Raw genomic sequence first — 18381 nt, 5'->3', positions numbered from 1 at the left:
TCTCGCTTTATCACACAACGTCAGACACACGTGTGCATGAGTGTGTGTATTTATGTGTGTGTGCGTGGGTATGTGTGTGTGTGTGTGTGTGTGTGTGTGTGTGTGTGTGTGTGTGTGTGTGTGTGTGTGTGTGTGCTTGTGCCTCTTAACAAATACATGAGTTATTTATAATTACCTTTTTTTCCCCCAAGGTATTGAAGAAATGGTTTGTTCTGGAGGTTAGTGTGTACTGCACGTCATTCAATCTAACAATGCTCATGACTTTTAGAAGATTCTTCTCAACATTTACAAAGAAGTAACAAATGTATCTTACTGCATCTTACTGGCTTTAAGAATGTGTGACGGTAGATAATGTCATGCTGGATGGATGAAAACAAGAAAAAGATCAGAAATAGGAAGCAAGGCTGCACAGTCCTAGTCCAAGTGTGAGGCCCTGCTGCAGTGACAAGGTTTTCATTAGGGATTTAGGTCTTCGAAACACTTTTGTCCACAGGGACTGTCAGAATCAACACAACATAAAAGTTCCTCGTAGTAACATTAAAATCAATTAGGTGTTTCAGAATGTGAGTGCATTTCCGCCGCTAAATGACACTCAATCCTAAGTCAAAGATCTGTTTCACTGCTTTGATTAGCAACAAAGACTTTGGGGTTTGGCGTGTTCTTCAAAAAGCGCTCTCTAAATTCAAACTGACAGGATTACTTGTAATGAATTATTAAGCATGCTTCATCATAAGAGGTTTTTATGACACAGGACGTTCATCATTCACTTATGATTCCTCACAATGTGGTAGAGAAACGGTTTTGGCCATGCTTTAATGTCAAGGTTTTCAATTTTAATTTTAATCTATTTGGTCTATTTGAATGTGTTCAGAATAAACAATGTGTCTTTATCGGCATTGTAACTGTCTATTAAAAACTGTGATCTTAATGGAAAATTCACTAAGAGCTTGTATAAACCACAATAAATGAAACCCATTCCAACCAAGGCTAACGGAATGCTTTTCACATTAAAAGCAAAGACACAAAATAAATAAATAACTGCATGTTTTGCAGTTCCTGAAGGGTTGAGTCGATAAGCGCTACAAAGATTTTACCTCACAGCAGCAGGTATTTCATCGGATTCTGTGTGAATTGCCCTCCCAAACACTTAAAAGCTAACGACGCTGGTTAGGCAGATGAGATGAACAGGTACGATAGATAATGTGAGGAAATGGAGGAATGGCATCGGCTGTCGATACCTGCATGGATAAAAGCAAAAAATAAATAACAGCGTCGGAAGTTGAAAGAAAGAGACGCAACGTGAAAAGGAGCAGAGGGAAGGGAATGATGGAAAGAGGAAGTGAGCATGCTCAAACAGACACACACACACACACACACACACACACACACACACACACACACACACACACACACACCATTAGATGTGCAACTCAAAATGTACCAAAAAGAGCTGGGTTTACATTTTTTCAAACCGTAAAATAGATAATTAGGCTTGCTATGAAAGTGTATGTGAGTGTCTAAGTTGATGTATATCTGTGTGTGTGTGTGTGTGTGTGTGTGTGTGCATGTGTGTGTGCGCTGACTGAAACAAAAAGCCAGCACAAATAACTAGGAAGCTTGAGCTTTCGATGCAGAACGCACGCACGCACGCACGCACGCACGCACGCACGCACGCACGCACGCACGCACGCACGCACACACACACACACACACACACACACACACACACACACACAGTTGCATTACGGCCCACATTCTTGTCCGGCCAAGACCAACATGTCTGTGTTTTTCCACAATAAGAGTGGCTCATTCGACACAGGAGCTATGTTTGCCCGAGACTCCTTTCATCCGCCCACCGCAACATGTGCATGTGTGTGTGTGTGTGTGTGTGTGTGAGTGTGTGCGTGTGTGCGTGTGTGCGAGAGAGCATGCCCGTGTCCGAACATCCAGAAGGCAGTGTTTGTTTATCCTAAACACAAGCAGAGTTCCTACTTCCCATGGCCCACTCTTTCACATCATGCCCTCTCAGCCCTTTTTTTTTAATGAAACTTTAACACATTTCAGTGCCATTTATTTTTTTTGTGTTAAACTTGACAAAACACATCTTTATAATGCAAATCTTGCCTTGTGTCTTTTCCCTTCATTCTCCATCTGTCTACCCCTGTCCCGGCTTTTCTTTTCCCATGCTGTTGTGCTCTGTGGGTATATCCGTCCATTTAGCCACAGTCCAGGCTCACAGCTGCTCGGTCCCCAGGAGAGTGGACCAACAAGCTGGTGTAACTGAGACATCACCAGGATGACAGCACTGCCGCAGCAATGGCTTGGTGGTAGTGGTGCTTGGGACCCTAATAATCTTCTATTTAATGCAGCACAAATACAGTACAAAATGCCACTACTACAGTGACTCCTGATTATGTTACTGCTACTAGACCTAATTTGTATGCTAAGTGTATATACTGTGCATGAAGGAAATCCAGTATGCATTGGGTAGTTGCTAGAGACAAATGCAGCCTAATGAACCAGTCCTGTAATAGAGCCTCCTCTCCTGGAGGTTACAAGCACAGATTTTTAGTTTAAATCAACACGATATTCACCATTTTCTTTACAAAAAAATGCCACCAAAGATGTATCTCTTTGTTCCTACAGAGGCTTGCTGCAGCAGAATACGCTCCCGAAGCACATTTTAGGTGACAAGCATCCTGCCTGTATATTATCATCGGCTTAATACATCAGTGAGTGAGTGGGAAACAATCTCCTTTGGAAGTGTAGATTAGTTTGCTGCATCAAATAGAAAAGCTTGAACAGACTAAATGGAGAAGTCACTTTTATCTTGAAGCGTAAAATTGCGTTAGGCCCTAGTTTATTACACACATATATATATGGATTTATGAGGGGTGAAAAAAGTATATCTGGTGAGCATGCAGGGACATGCATATGCATGTGATATATTGTTGGACTCTACCTAAAACAAATCCTCATGTTGGGTTTTCTGAATTTAATACATCCATTTTTCTCCTCACTCATTTGTTTTTTCTTTATTTCTTTTCATCAACACAATGGCCTTCATTCAGGAAGTGGTTTAAGAACGTATTCCCTTCATACCACTGTTTGTATTTTCACACAACACAAAGGGTTGTCCTATGCAAGGGAACACATGCATACAAATTAAGATAATCAAGATTAAATTTAGATGTTTTATTTTTTAGTCTGCAGTTTTGAGTCATTATAATGATTGGATTAGCACATGTGTGGGTTAACGTGTGGATTTCTGCTCTTTGATGCTTAATGCAAGCACTGGTGCTCTTGAAAATCATCATTCAAGAGACTGTGGCTGCACGAGGCTCATTGACTCTCTGGGTTTGTGACACTCTTCATGTGTGCGTTGGCTCTCAGCTGAGACTGAAGGTATGCTTATAATTGCTTATTTGCTGTTGAGCAGCAATGGAAACCTAAATAATATAAAGGAAACCTTTTATTTTACTCTGATGAAAATGTACAATAAAGCTAAGATTGTCATTTATGAAATATGAAGACAAAAAAACAAGATCTCTATAAAACAGAAAAGATCTTTATGTGAGACTTCATATTTTATACAAAACACACCAATGGCTGCGGTGGATTTTAAACTTTTATAATCCTCATGCGTGACAATCTATTTTTGATGAGTTCCCCATGACATGTGACACAGAATATCTGATTGGTCTCAGGAGATGAGGTTTTGAAAAGTGATACATCCACCATGTCAGGCATGAACCCGGCTTTCACTTTATTTTCCAAATGCTGATTGGCTCACAAGTAAGTTATGTGTTTATTATGTATATGGCTTTACTGGAGTGCATTTCTGCATACACTGTTTTATAGGATGATAAGTCTACACTAAAGCATAGCTTTTCTTTTTTAGACAGTAGCACATTTAAACAGGTGGCTATACGAGATTATAGAGGATTTATCAAAGGAAGTAAGTATAAATCAGTTAGGAAACTGATTATTTTATTTTTGCTTCAGTGTTATAATGGAGTATGATCAATGGTGACATCTTCCGGGAGTCAAAATCCCAAAAGATGAGGCAGCGAACAGTTTCTACACCTGTGATTTTGACAGCAAGCTTTTGTAGAGTTTTGCTTTGTGGTTTGGGACACATTAAATGGAATGGATGCGACAGGGCCGGCTGAGAGGGGTACAGGCGCGCACGGTGTCCCCTCTCAGGGTATTTGACATTTGAATGGCTTTGTGCGGGCAGATACACACATCCATGTTTTATAAATATCTGACCATTCCTCAGTTGCTTGACGTCAATGGAACAACTTAACCTTACTGCTGGACACTGAGAATACTTTCTGTTCAAAACCCCTATTTTCCTACATCGCTCTCTCATATGCACGCACACACACGCACAAGCACACACACACACACACACACACACACACACACACACACACACACACACACACACACACACACACAGGACTGTAAAAGGGCTGAGACAGCCCAGAAACTTCTATTTCACTGGACACTAGACAAGAGGGAACAAGCCTTTACCTTCTTGACACAAACACACACAGACACAGACACACACACACAAACACACACACACACACACACACACACACACACACACACACACACACACACACAGATATGCAGCTGCAAATCTTGGCATAAACATTGATGCTTGTGAACACCTGCACAGGCAGAGTGACAAATTAATATGAAGCGTATAGAAAAAGGCAGCCGCGAGCGGCAACACCTACATGCACAACCCACAGACAAACCAAAGGCATTTATACTTTGCTCCACATCAACTGTAGGAAAGCGAAGCGAACAGAGGAGACAAGATAATAACAGTCAGTAAGTTGAGAAACGGAGCGAGACACTGGAAAGAGAGAAAGAGAACACAATGAACCCTGGATAGCTTCAATGTAGACACATTTTTTTCTTCTCATCAAGAGTTTGATCAATATGCACTTTAATATTCAAAGATAACCAACATAATTTATTGACCCTCAAGACCATTTTAAATCTGTTTATACAATGATCAGTCTTCCATGAAAAAATGAGCAGGGTGTGCAAATATAAGGGATGCAGGGAAAGCAGCATCACAGCATCGCATTGCTTCACTTTGGGTGTCAATGTTGTATCGACACACAGCAGCCAAGTATCATTTTTTAAATGTATAAAATATTAATACTGCAAGTAAAATGTATTGTTACTGTTGGTAATCGTGTCTTATTAGATACGAAATATGTCGACAAACTGCATAACTTCAAAAAAGTAATAAAACCCAATATATCACATAAGTTATCGCAATGAGATAGCATCGTGACTATATCGTGTAGTGGACTCAAGTCTTTCTCAATCCTCGCAGATATAAAGGAAGGAAAAGGACCGGGAAGAGCAATTACATTACATTTAGCTGACGCTTTTATCCAAAGCGACTTACAATAAGTGAGTATAAAGAGGAGAGGAATGATGTGGAGGACCGGAGCGGTTTAAGGGAGGGGTCAACTGTGAGTGGAAGGACGGAGGAAGAAAGAAGGTGTAGGATTAGCAAACGCAAAGCAAAGGAGGTTTAGGACAGCAACAGCGCACCCATCTCACCCTGCCAATTACCAGATATGCTTCCACGTTTTTGTTTCATGCAGAGCATTAGAGTGGAACGAAGTTTGAGCATTGCAAATTTAATTGGTGCAAGGAGCAGCATTTTAGAAGACGAGAAGTGATGCTCCTGCTGCTCAAGTTCAGCTGCTAAAGTTTGCTCCAATTGGCTTTAAAGCCGCCCAAAAAACTAAACCGTGAGCCTCGTGCTTTTAACACGGATGTGTGCCCTTCACAGAACGCTCCAGTTGCACCAACTTTGGTCTTGTGTGGCAACCCAATATGCATAGGTTACGATATTTTACCATTTGTATTGAACCCAGATGCCAATTAAATGTGTTGGAGTGTCTTCTCCGACAAAGCCTTCTCTCTATTGTGTTTTTGTTTTTTTTAATGATAGGGTTCACATCCTTTTTAGCAGAGCAAGTGCAGCACCTATTTCATTTTTTCTCATCACTGACATGCACAATTCTTTTTTTTTTGCTAAATCCTCAAAGATCCTGAATCCTTGCTTTCTACCTGCACTATTTCCTGTGTTAGGCTTCCATTGCTTAACCTAAGCTTCTCTGTCTCAAGCTGTGCTTTATCTAACTTAGTCTCCCTCCAATTCAGCTTCTTACCGGGGAGACTTTCACCGCACCTCGCCGATTTGATCTACGGGCCCCTGTTATAAACTTCAGCTTCAGACTGTTTTGCATTTTGCAGCGTTCACTTCTCCCTCTAACTTTATCTGTGTTTTTTACACAGAAGCTTGAACTTTGTAGAATGTGTATACATAAGGATTTTTGCTATATGTTTATATGTTACAGTCAGCTAGGACATTATATTTGTTATTTGTTTAGTTTTTTTTTCATGTTTTATTGAGTAATTTCATCAAACTATGAATACACAGCATTCATGAGACACCATTGACCGATTAGCTGTTTGTGTTTATCTGCACTGTACTGGAGCTCATAGCTGGGCGGTACACACTAATATGCATTACATCCAGCGAGGACAGCAGGGGCACACTGGAGTGCAAAGTCACAGTGTGACACCTTCAAGGGAAGCTTATGAACACCAAAGAGCAAGAGGGAGATGACAAGAAAAGGAGAAAGTATTGGGTGATACGGGATGGACTAGAGGGGCTGTATAAGAGGATTAGTGGAGGAGAAAGAAAGACATGGAATGAGATAGAATGACCAAGGAATCGGGCCATAATCTTAAAATATAAAGATAAAAAAAGACCTCAGTACTGGACTCAAGTCTAGCAAAATGACGACCTTGGCTGAGCTTTAAAACCTTTGGAATTTAACTTTGGATCAACGTATGTGTGTGTGTGTGTGTGTACAGATGCTTCTTTTATATTAAATACACATAGAATGTGAGCTCTTGTCTGAAGTACAAATACATGTAATACATGAAATTCTGGATAAACACCACACTTTATAAAGAGCAAACGGACACATTATATTTCTGAGGCCTTGACACTGATAAAGATATTTGCCACGCCATCTCCTTTTTGACACAGCAGAATTGAGAAAGGGGAAAACAATTTGTCTTGCCAGATTACTCCTGATACCCAACGAATACAAAGAGGCCAAAGCACACAATGACTGTTTTTTTTTAAATTTGTTTTTTATTTATATGTTTGAGTTTCCCTCATGGCTTCCCATTGACTTTTTAAAGCGGGTCCATTTTCCTATTTGTTATGGTTGTCTGCAAGACTAAAGTAATGGGAGTTGCTGTTGTGCTGCAAATCAAGCACAAACATGGAGAGGCAAGAAATTGGGCGATATGAGGAGAAAAAGAGGTGAAGAGAGAACAGGAAACAAATGCAGTGACAGTGATGAATATTCAGATGCTGAGTAGAACATCGTTAGATACAGAAGACAGTGAGGGCACATGGAAGAGAAAACACAATAAGGTATATTTGTTAGACATTGCTTTTGCTGTTCCAAGCTGTAACTAAACATAAAATTGGACAGATGCATTGTGGCTCAATTTACGCTTAGGATTAAAATTCTCATCTACAAAAGTCTGATTTATATTTCATTGATTTCTGAAGGAAAGTTCTATTTCACCTTAAGAAGTCAGAGGTCAATGAGAGTACAACTCATCTGGTAGCTGCAGAGACTCTAGGTTATTAAGACTTTAGTTAGTTTTTAAGAGTTTTAAAAAAACTCATTCCGCAACGTTTCAGGAAGCTGGGCCGCTACTCTTGCTGACAGCAACGAAACCTGAGAGATCGGCCGAGGTTGACAAACTGTTGATTTACAGTCGAAGGCTGTGTAAATCCTCCGTGCAGGTATTTGCTATTTATTATGATAGACCGAGTACTGGAACGAGCGAGGGGCGTAATTAAAATGGAAGCTGAGTAGCTCTAACGATGCCCTAACATGTGGGGCCAAATACTTCCTGGTTTGAACGGGAAGTCCCAGAGGAGATGGAGCTCTACGGGTTCCCCCTCCTCCATAGCGATCTGTCTACAAGGAGACAAGACAATTCCATTACCCAGCCATGTAGCATGGGTCCCCTGAGCGTGTGTGTGTGTGTGTGTGTGTGTGTGTGTGTGTGTGTGTGTGTGTGTGTGTGTGTGTGTGTGTGTGTGTGTGTGTGTGTGGACATAAGTTGCCTGAGGATAGGAGATGCACATCAATCCAACAAGAGAACTCACTCGTCCTCTAACTCATCCTTAGTGAGGCGTGTTTTGTGCGCTTCCATCTGCGGGTAAACATTGGATTGAACCAGCTGAGCAGGAATGGATTCATCAAGTTTGACCTTCATTAGTGGGGCCGCTTTCATTTTATTTCCATTCTATCCTTGACTTAAGATGAGGGCGAGGCTACACATGTATTGGCTGTAATTTATGTCGGTGCAAGGCTGAGAGGGAACATATTCTCACATGACAACAGCAAAGCAATCCCAATATTCACCTTACTTTGGGATTCCTTTTTTTTTACTTAACAAAAAAACAATCAAATATTTGGAATGTTGTGTAGAGACAGTCACAAAACAGTAAGTAAGTAAGCAATTGTTATATTTGAATCGATAACTATCTGTTTAATGATTGCATGACCATGATTTTGGATGCTTCTGTACTGAAAATGAAAATGCTGCAAATATAACTTTTTCAATAAAGCTGTCTTTCTTGTCGATTTGAAAATAAGACCTAAAGCCCACCAGATACTGATTGATACCACAGAACAGAAATCTCACAAAAACTCTGACGGTAGACAAATGTTTCTCTTCTCAAGCTGTATATCTGTTCTGCTGGTGAGTCATACTTTAGATATCGCAGGGTCATTCAGACACGTGTTAGATTAAGAGAGAACGATGGACACTGAAAGACTGCAGAAAAAGAGTCAAATGGACTTGGCCTGACAACCCCTCCCCACGGCCACGACACTGGCGGTTAGGACTTACATGTTATCATTTGTGGTGTTAAGGGAAAAAGAAGTCGGCACCGCAACCCAGTTTACATAATGGCACCGCTGGGATCTGAGAGCGACTCTGACTGGATTTGTTTACAACAATGAGTCAATGCCAAACCTAAAGGAAGGACGCCCTTGTCTTGTTTTGCAGACGCTTCATCATGATTCGCAATGTAAATGTTTTTTCTTCATTATATATGTTGAAAAACTTGTCATTACGGTGATGGACTTTCTGGGAATAGGGTGTTCTCTTTGTCACTCAAATAATCTGTGAGAAAGATAATATGAACTTTAGCTATTTCACATCATCTGTGAGTGACAGGTCACCAGGTCACCTGAGTGACAAGCTGCAGATAGGATTGTTGAGTTGTTCACTGCAGTTGATGTTGTGTTTGCTGGGAGGCTGAATAACTGGCTGAGCCACTGTTGGCTCGCTATAAATTATGTTTATCTGACGGCCATTGAAGACAGCAATACACAGAAGAATGGACGGAGCCAGAAAAGGGCACGGCAGCAATAACTTTCCCCCGTTTTGACAGCAAAGGAAAAGTGATGTTGTATTTTACCGAAGAGCTATTGGCTTTTATGACCTCTTACTTATTAAATTATAATGAACATTTACTGTCCATACCATTTCATTTTTCTATATTAGTCTGTCACTTTCTATCTCTCTATCATTGAACAACACTACTCTTTTAGACGATTGTGTCTAGAGATGTCCTCTAGCGCTGGTGTGCGAGGGTGTGTGTGTGCGAGAGTGTGTGAGCGAAGAAAGGCACTTTTTTTTTTTAAACACCACAGTGCAATAATAGAACAGGCAGAAGTAACTTGCTTCTATCCATCAGCGTACACAAGCACACGGTTCCATATTTATGCATATTTTTGAAGTTTCTTTTGAGTAATTGAAGCCCTGTATGTATCCAAAGTGACAGGCAGAATATAAACACCCCGCAGAGATATATACAGTGGTGAAATAATGCAAAAAGGAGGGCAAATCAAACTTTCACATGAAAATACAAGACGCGAGCGATCGCGGCCTCCTCGCGCTGTTGTGTTAACGCGTTCCTCACGAAAGCTCCATAAAAAAGCGGCGTGAAGGTGGAGCGAGCACACGCACACACAGACGGATCCGGGGGTCACAGTATGACGTCCTCCGTCCCTAATGCAAACCAGTGTAAACACACAGCTAACAGATGCCGCCGCAAAACTAGAAGCCAAAACACAAGAGGGGCAGAGGGAGGCGGAGGGGGGGAGGGAGGGGAACGTACAGGAGAGAGACACAAAGATGACAGAGAGAGACGGGTAGGAGAGAAGGTATGGATGCAGGAAAGAACTGGACGAAAAAGAGAGAGAGAGAGAGAGAGAGAGAGAGAAAGAGAGAGAGAGAGAGAGAGGAGGATGGGAAGTTCAAAAAGTTTGAGGTAAAAAGAGACAAAGGGTGAAGAAGAAGATTTAAAAAAGGAATTAAAAAAAGGCACAGACAGATGGCTCTGTGCTGTTCTCCTGATAACACTTACATCCGTGTAAAACATAACAAGCCCCCGGTGTGCGCCATGAACACTGCATAAAATCAAACTATCATCATGACGGTAATCACGACAAAGTGTAGCTTGTCATTATGTCGTTAGCGCTGTGTCTGCGTGACACTTTAAAGTTTTGTAGGTGACAGTTAACATATTGAAAAAGCGGATCAAAAGAGAGAGAAGGTAGGGGGGAGCAAGGGAGAGAGAGAGAGAGAAAGTACACAAGGGGTGGAATACAGTAGGATAGAAAAAGAAAAAGCTGATTGATTGATTTCAATGTGTGTGTGTGTGTGTGTGTGTGTGTGTGTGTGTGTGTGTGTGTGTGTGTGTGTGTGTGTGTGTGTGTGTCATATAATCACCAACTGATATCAAGACAAATATATGCAAGTATCTATCCCATCTCACACTGTTTGGGACCAACAAAGTGTCATTATGTTGCAGAAAATGTCTGTTGGTGAAAAAGAAGTATAATGTACACACATGTATTAGCTTGCACACAGAGGTATACCTCTCTATACCTCTCTCTCTCTCTCTCTCTCTCTCTCTCTCTCTCTCTCTCTCTCTCTCTCTCTCTCTCTCTCTCTCTCCTCTCTCTGTCTCACAGGCCTCTGTGAAAAGTCAAGTCAGAAAGCTGCAGCTGATTCAGAACGCTGCAGCGTTCCCGACCCCTCAGGTCGTCTGGTTCTGGTCTACTTTCTGTTCCAAGAGTCAGAACTAAACATGGAGAGGAAGCGTTTAGCTTTTATGCGCCACAAACCTGAAAGCTGCAGGTCTGCTGAGACCCTCGGCTCCTTTAAATCCAGGTTGAAGACTTGTTTTGTTTGCTGCTGCCTTTAAATGAACCAGACTCAATTGCTGCAGCTCACTACCGCATTATATTTCTTAACCTGCACTGCAAATTGTATTCATTTTATTTGTATTTTTTCTTAACTATTTTAATGTTTTCTTAACTATTTTAATGTTTTCTTAACCATTTTTAAATCTGCATCATGTTTTGCTTTTAATGGTTTTATGTGAAGCACTTTGAATCGCCTTGTTGTTGAAATGTGCTTGCCTTGCCTCTCATTCTCTCTCTTACACACATATATACACACACACACACACACACACACACACACACACACACACACACACACACACACACACACACACACACACACACACACACACAGACACACAGACACACTTGCTGGTCTGTTTATGCATTGCATCATTCACCCTGCTGACATAACCTACAATGACAAAAAACTCTCATTAATTTAGTATTATTTCAGCATTCAGTAATTCATCATCGGCAATATGATTACCAAACTGTCACACTCCCGTACGGTCTCATTCATCAAACATTTGCATGGGAATGTTGCGTCCAACTTCGGCCTGGGATGCAATCTTGATGGGAGGTGCGGTTGGCTTTCTATCAGGGGTGGAATCATACAGGTATGGTTTCCTGTTTAGCCAATGGGTATGCCTTCTGGACACTTTCATTATAAAATGAATGACATTGTGGTAATATCTTGATTCAGCTCAGGTAGGGCAGCAGTCTACCTTTCTTTCAATCCATTGTTGTCCAATTCAGTCCGGAGGTAAACTTTATAGAACAAAAGTGTCAAAAATAAGAACTCTGGTGTGGGTTCCAATTTTCAAAAGCGGGAATGATGGACGATGGGGTTTCTACTGCAGTGTATCAAAATGTGCCACTTTTGGCACCGTTTTGAAGTGGTCTGCCATGACTGATGCCCAAAAATTGATCTAATTTCACCAGCTAGCAGCTGTAGCGTGATACCCTCAGGAATTCAATTTAAACCGTTGCCTATTCTTTATATTAGCAAAAGACGGAGGGAGATGCTTGTACTGTATGTGAAGGAACTGTCAAGCAGAGATAATGCCTTTTTTCTCCCTGCTACAATAAAGAAGACACAGGCATCAAATAGACACAGGCATCAAACGGAAAAATGGAGCACTGACACGGTGACAGATGTACTACAACAGCCCAACACAAAGTGGAGTGAGAAGGTAAAGGTGCAGATTATAGGAAGGAGCTGTCACAATACATCTGAGGTATTAATGATTGCAACATAAGGAAATTAAAAACACACTTACTGGTTTTTCCTGAAAAATAAACATTGCTACTTATTTGACGATGTACGATGGAAACACAGAAGGAAGTATTCAACCAATGGCCAAAAAGGTGCTTTATAATAAACATTATTAGCTGAATACTATATTTAGTGAAGGTGCTTTTCATTCCAATAAACCCTGAGGCTACTTGTCATTTACAAGTCAATCCTATTTCAATAACATTATTAAGCACAAGCGCATCAAAAAATCCCTCCACCATCAGAATAATAGATCTCAACGGACGCCTATGCCAACTCACACGCCACCGTGACACGTTGTTAAACCGACGCCCATTTAGCTTTTGCATGTTAATTAAAATTCAAAGCCATAACTGCTAAATGTCCAAATATCATTTTAACAACTAATCATCAGCTTGTCAGCCGGCAGCGGCTCCGATTGCAAGGACTGCTATCATCATGTTCAGCCCTTCAAATGTTATAACTCACTATTAAAAGTTACATTATTTGTATTTCATACCGTCAATTTCACTTTTCATACCGGTGGCGTGGTTACAATCCTCTCGCCTTTCTGATAATCGCATGCCCGCCAGTCTCTTTAGATAGCATGCTCAACAGCAGCTGCAGATTCAGCCGGCTCGCACCTGATTGACTTGTTGAACCACCGGGTCAAATTCAGTGACCAGCCGCCTGTAGCGCTGGCTGACCAGACGTTCTGTTGTGAGTTCATGCGTACAGCCGGCCGGACAGCCGTAACCATTGCATTGTTGTTGCCTTTGCTTTTTCACATATAATAGATAAATATATATAAATGCAAAAGTGTGTATAATGTGTCTTATTAATAAATCATATGTTTTCCTTTGGAGTGGTAATTGCTTGCATCGCGGTCAGTGGCACCACTTTTTTTTTTCTTTTCTTCTCATTTATATTCTGCAGCAATTACCCAGTTTCCCCTTTGGGATGATTAAAGATTCATCATGTCTTATATGAAATGACATTCGGCGGGCGATTGTCTGGGTACTTACTGCCGATGTGGAGGAAGATGGTGTCACGCCTCTCTCCGTGTGGGTTCTGAAAGCAGCTGTAGAGTCCGTTATGACCCAGGTCCACTTCGGTCAGCATCAGTCTGGGGCCCTCGAGGAGGTGCTGAGCTTTCACATCTGTCCCGTTCACCTTCCATGACACCGACGCGTCATTGTCCAGGGAGCCGCACTGCATGGTGACATCACTGCTCATTCGCTCATACTGGTTCCTAGCAACTGGAAACAAAGACGGAGGCAGAGGTTAAGTGTAAGTGATATCAACCGCTAACAAGTCAAACGTCTGTGCGGTTAAATCGCTGTGTGCATACTGACTGAGCAGATGGGTGCAGGCGGTTAATAGGGAAACCCTTACAATTATATATATAATAGTTATTCTGTGTGGAGATGTCATTCTAGCAACTAACACCGAAAAAAACACAAAGAGTCAAAGGTCAAATTAATTATCTGATGACAGTTTATGGAATTATAATTGACACATCAAGCCTTTCAATAAAATTATTATGGGGTTATTTATTACTGTCTAACTGCCTAGCCAGTGAATTCTAGTGGCTTTAACCAACTAACCGTCAAAAAGGAAACCTTTTTACTTAATATACAAGAAGGTTTCCAAACCAGCGGCACCGTTTCGCCCATGCAGCTTCTACAGAACCAGATAACATCGTTTCACAATCTCATAGCATATGATAAGGATAATTCTGACATTTAATAATGGAAACAAAAGATGAATATGTTGTTCCACCTTGTGCCTGTCTTGGTTTTCACCGAGACCTAGAGAGACAGGAAAACGCTATCTTTACCTATTAAAACAGGGAGAATGTAGACAAAAGTCTTGTGTTGTCCCTGTTGCTTTTATGCTTCTATGAATGACCTCACAGGCTGACACAGAAACACTGACTTTGTCCGCGGGGTCAGAAAAGTTGTTGGGCCGTGACCCCAGGGACTCAGGGATATATGTGAGCCCGATGGGAGTTGTAACCAGGACACTGGGGTTAGGAGCCCTGCTCTGGTTATAAGTCCCATGGGCCCTGTCATAACCACACAGAGTGAAGACCTCAGATTAACACTCATACACTGAGGATCAACAGCACAACAAACAGCAATATAATATTGATCCCTGTCTCAGGAAAAGCCCTTGTCCATGAAGAGAAGACACAAAAAAAAGAGTGGCAACCGCTGGCCTGGGATCAGATGCTGTCACGATCCTTGTCTTCCTCTGATGTCTCTCTCCATGTCCTTCCCTTTTGTCTGTTTGTCCCCCCTTTCTTTTGCTCTCTCGCGCCACAATGCCTCTCATTTTGCTGTTTTCTTTTTTTTTCCTTGAGCGAGCTTCACTTTCTCGATCTAACGCAGCTGGTACGGATGTCAAACGCTGTGTTTCATGTATATTTCATGTCCCATAACAGAGTCATCTATATTTAATAAGACACGATCCCTGTCCCCATTAACATTAACCTGACACTGTTTGTTCTCCCTCTGTCTTCCTCTCTATCGGTCGTTCAACCCCCCCCCCCCCCCCCTGTTCCTCCCTTACTGTCTGCTCTTGTTTGTCTGCCCTCCCCCTCTCCGTCTGTCCATCCAAGTTATCTCCCCGCCCGGCCTCGCCGTTTCCCCGAGTCCAACTAATGTGCGTGCATAATGCATGTTGGTGGCTGGAAATGCCCCTTTTCTTTGATCTCCTCCTCTGTTGAGTCACTTTAAACGGATGTGTGACTTTATTTACATAAATTTTAAAAAAAAAAAGTTATTCGCATCTCAGTAAAAAAAAGCAAAGAAAGCCCATATAGTTTAACTTTGATGTTAGCTTTGATGATGACACTGGTGCCCTTGTGCTTTATGGGACGAGTAAGTGGAGGGAGAAGAGAAGAGGAACGTTCCTGCCTTACACTTGCTATTGAAAGACAGCAAACATTAATGTTAAATCTTTGAGAGAATCATAATTCCACAGGTCACGCTGTAGAGTGTTATTAACTCGACTATGTTATCAAAGTGAGGGACTGTTATTAAAAAATTAGAAAAGGTTCCTGCCTAAAATAGCTTTGGGCCTTTTTAGGTGACATTAAGCTGTTGAGGGAGAGTCAGACTAATGTGATCAGAAAGCAGAATTTATAAGCAGGAATATATATATATATATATATATATATATATATATATATATATATATATATATATATATATATATATATATATATATGTATATATATATATATATATATATATATATATATATATATATATATATATATATATATATATATATATATTTCTAAATATGTTAGCTGAAACAACCTTTTCTGGAGCTTTTTTTTCTTCCTGTGAACATCCTTGAGACTCTCAGCACAGCGCTGATTCTTTGACCTCCCCTTTGAGCCCCCCCCTCCTCGCTGCCACATCCCATCCACCTTATCTTCACAGGGTTGCATCACTCCCTCTCTATGTCTGTCCGTTCCAATATCAATTCTTCTGTCTAGCTTTTGCTCCTTCTCTATCTCCATCGTGTTTCATCTTTGTCCTCTCCCTTTAACTTCTTCTTGTCTTTCTCCCTGCACCGTATCAAGGTTCACCCTCTCCTCCTTGGCCTCTCGCTCTGGCAGTCGGCTTCTATCTTTATCTCTGGTCCTCTACCCTTGTCTCTTCACTCCTCCCTGCCATCTGCCGCTACCCATATCCTGCTTTGAACTTTAAATTCTCCAGCTCTCGTTTTTTTTGCTCACTAGTTTCTGTCATTTAGTTTTTCTCTCGCTCCCATAGTGTCGTTAGAGTAGTCTGAACTAAAAGCACATTAATATCAGGCAGTACTGTGCTACTGTGCTGAACTATGTTTGAAGTTGGCGTGGAGACGTGATAGATTAAATGTGAGGTTGTGCACATTTTTCAACATAACATCACATATTTTTAAGCGACAAAAACTCAGTCCTTGTACTCTAAAGTCAACATGCCACATGCTGATGATGTTAAATATCTTTTGTGTCATTTTTGTTTCCAATCTGCTAAGTGTTCCAAAATGATGTTTTCTGCAGCTACGAGCTATAAGGCAGACTCTTCTGATTCATCAAGCTACTTAAGACGAGCAAGTGACCTGCGAGATGGATCCTTTTATTTCTGGGTACCAGAAAGGTTAATAGCAGGTAATGGAATGACTTGTCACTTGTGCAACGGCCACAGAACAAAACATGTTTCTTTACTGGCTGACTTTGACCATGGCATTAGTTAATCTCTCAATACTCTGGCCCCGCATCCCAAGATCTTCCTTTTTCACTGTAAATGTTCATCTTTGAGAACAGATCAGTGACGATGAATTATCATAATTAGCCCTGTTACAAAGAAGAAAACATTCATTGATTTTATTTTAAATAGTTTCTGGACAACAATGGAGCTCTTTGGCACTGAGAAATAAGCTCCATAAGGCTTTGGCTGGACATGGCTATACTTAAAAGGATCAACCCATTGTTGGTTTTGGTCTTTTCATGAGATTTGTTGACAATAAGAAAGATGCATAATATTTTTCACCTCATCTTGAGCCTTAGACGCGCTGGTTTGGTTCAGGCGCACGTGTCATGTGCGACTGCCGGCTCAGTCGTGGTAATCGCTTGCTGTTCCCTTCTATTTTTGCCTTTGTCTGTTCTCCTGCAAGTTATTCTTGCCGTCTCCGTTTCCCTTATCTCGGTCTCCCACTGTATATCTCTCTGCTCACCTTTCCCTCCCCAATCACCATCAATTTCTCTCCCTCTCACCTTGAAAATACCGCCTCTGAAACTTCAGCATTCATGAGTGCTTGCTATATCTCCGATCACGCCACGAATTCATAATACACCTTGTAGCAATGGCGGAAACACAAGCGGACACGATAATAAGTATACTCATGTGATCAGTATGTACAGGCGCTCGCACCACCCTGCATAATGTCCTCGTGCCTCATTACCACACACACAAGCAGGCCTAATAACCATAATGACATTCAGCTCAAGTGCTATTGATCTCTCGCTAATAGGCATGGCATTGTGAGCAGCATTGGAACACTGTTATTCCCAACCAAATGAGAATAATAACCATATATTTTCCTCACAAAGTTTCAATTGTACTGTTTGTACTCATTATTCTACTTATATATGTTGATATGAAGTTGTGGTGCCCCTCATGATTAAACATTCTATCACAACTTGAAGTATTTTTATTTTTTTGGGTGCGCTGCAATAAAGAAGTCAAGCAAGTCGTATAAGTAATAATTGAAGGATTAGAAACAGATAAACAATGACAGAAAACCAAACACTTCTGCGACTGAAAGTGATCTCATGTGAGTCAAATCTGGTGTGGTCTGGTGTGTTCTCGTTTGGGTTAGAAAACAATAGGATGGGAACACTCGGGTTACCAGGAAGAATCAACTACATCCTCACCATAACAGGGAAGACGCACGTTTTATTCATAGTGGGATTATTCAGGGCACCGAGGTTGTTGCAGCTCAGATGCAGCCTTGTGGTGTTTTTCCCAGAGCAGATTCATTACCATAAAGAGTCAACATAATGTCATGTTGTGAGGTCAGCGGTGTTAAGACCTGCAGGACATCACAAGCAACACGTGTCTGTCCGGAAGTACATACCCAGAATAATTAACATGCATGCGTTCACATGGACCCAAGAGCAATACACTCCATGTCAGGGGTTCGTGGGCTGCTTGCTAAACTGACATGAGGGATGAACACACAATGCACATGCCATTAAATTGTGCACATCAACAC

General features: G+C 41.3%; 1 protein-coding gene across 2 annotated transcripts in view; it reads right to left on the bottom strand.

Moving 5' to 3' along the window:
• The window catches only part of cntfr (ciliary neurotrophic factor receptor), a 202019-nt gene that overhangs the window by 70917 nt on the left and 112721 nt on the right, over nucleotides 1–18381 (bottom strand). For both annotated transcript variants that reach the window (XM_068573297.1, XM_068573296.1), the window contains one exon: nucleotides 13632–13865. In XM_068573297.1, coding sequence (XP_068429398.1) covers nucleotides 13632–13865 — 234 coding nt within the window. The remainder of the gene's footprint in view (nucleotides 1–13631; nucleotides 13866–18381) is intronic.

The sequence above is a fragment of the Clinocottus analis genome, unplaced genomic scaffold (assembly GCF_023055335.1).
Source record: "Clinocottus analis isolate CAN_PGR_092001 unplaced genomic scaffold, fCliAna1.0.p SCAF_13, whole genome shotgun sequence".
In the NCBI taxonomy this organism is placed as follows: domain Eukaryota; kingdom Metazoa; phylum Chordata; class Actinopteri; order Perciformes; family Cottidae; genus Clinocottus; species Clinocottus analis.
Note: the sequence above shows the minus strand (reverse complement) of the source record. Positions and strands in the feature narration are given on the sequence as shown.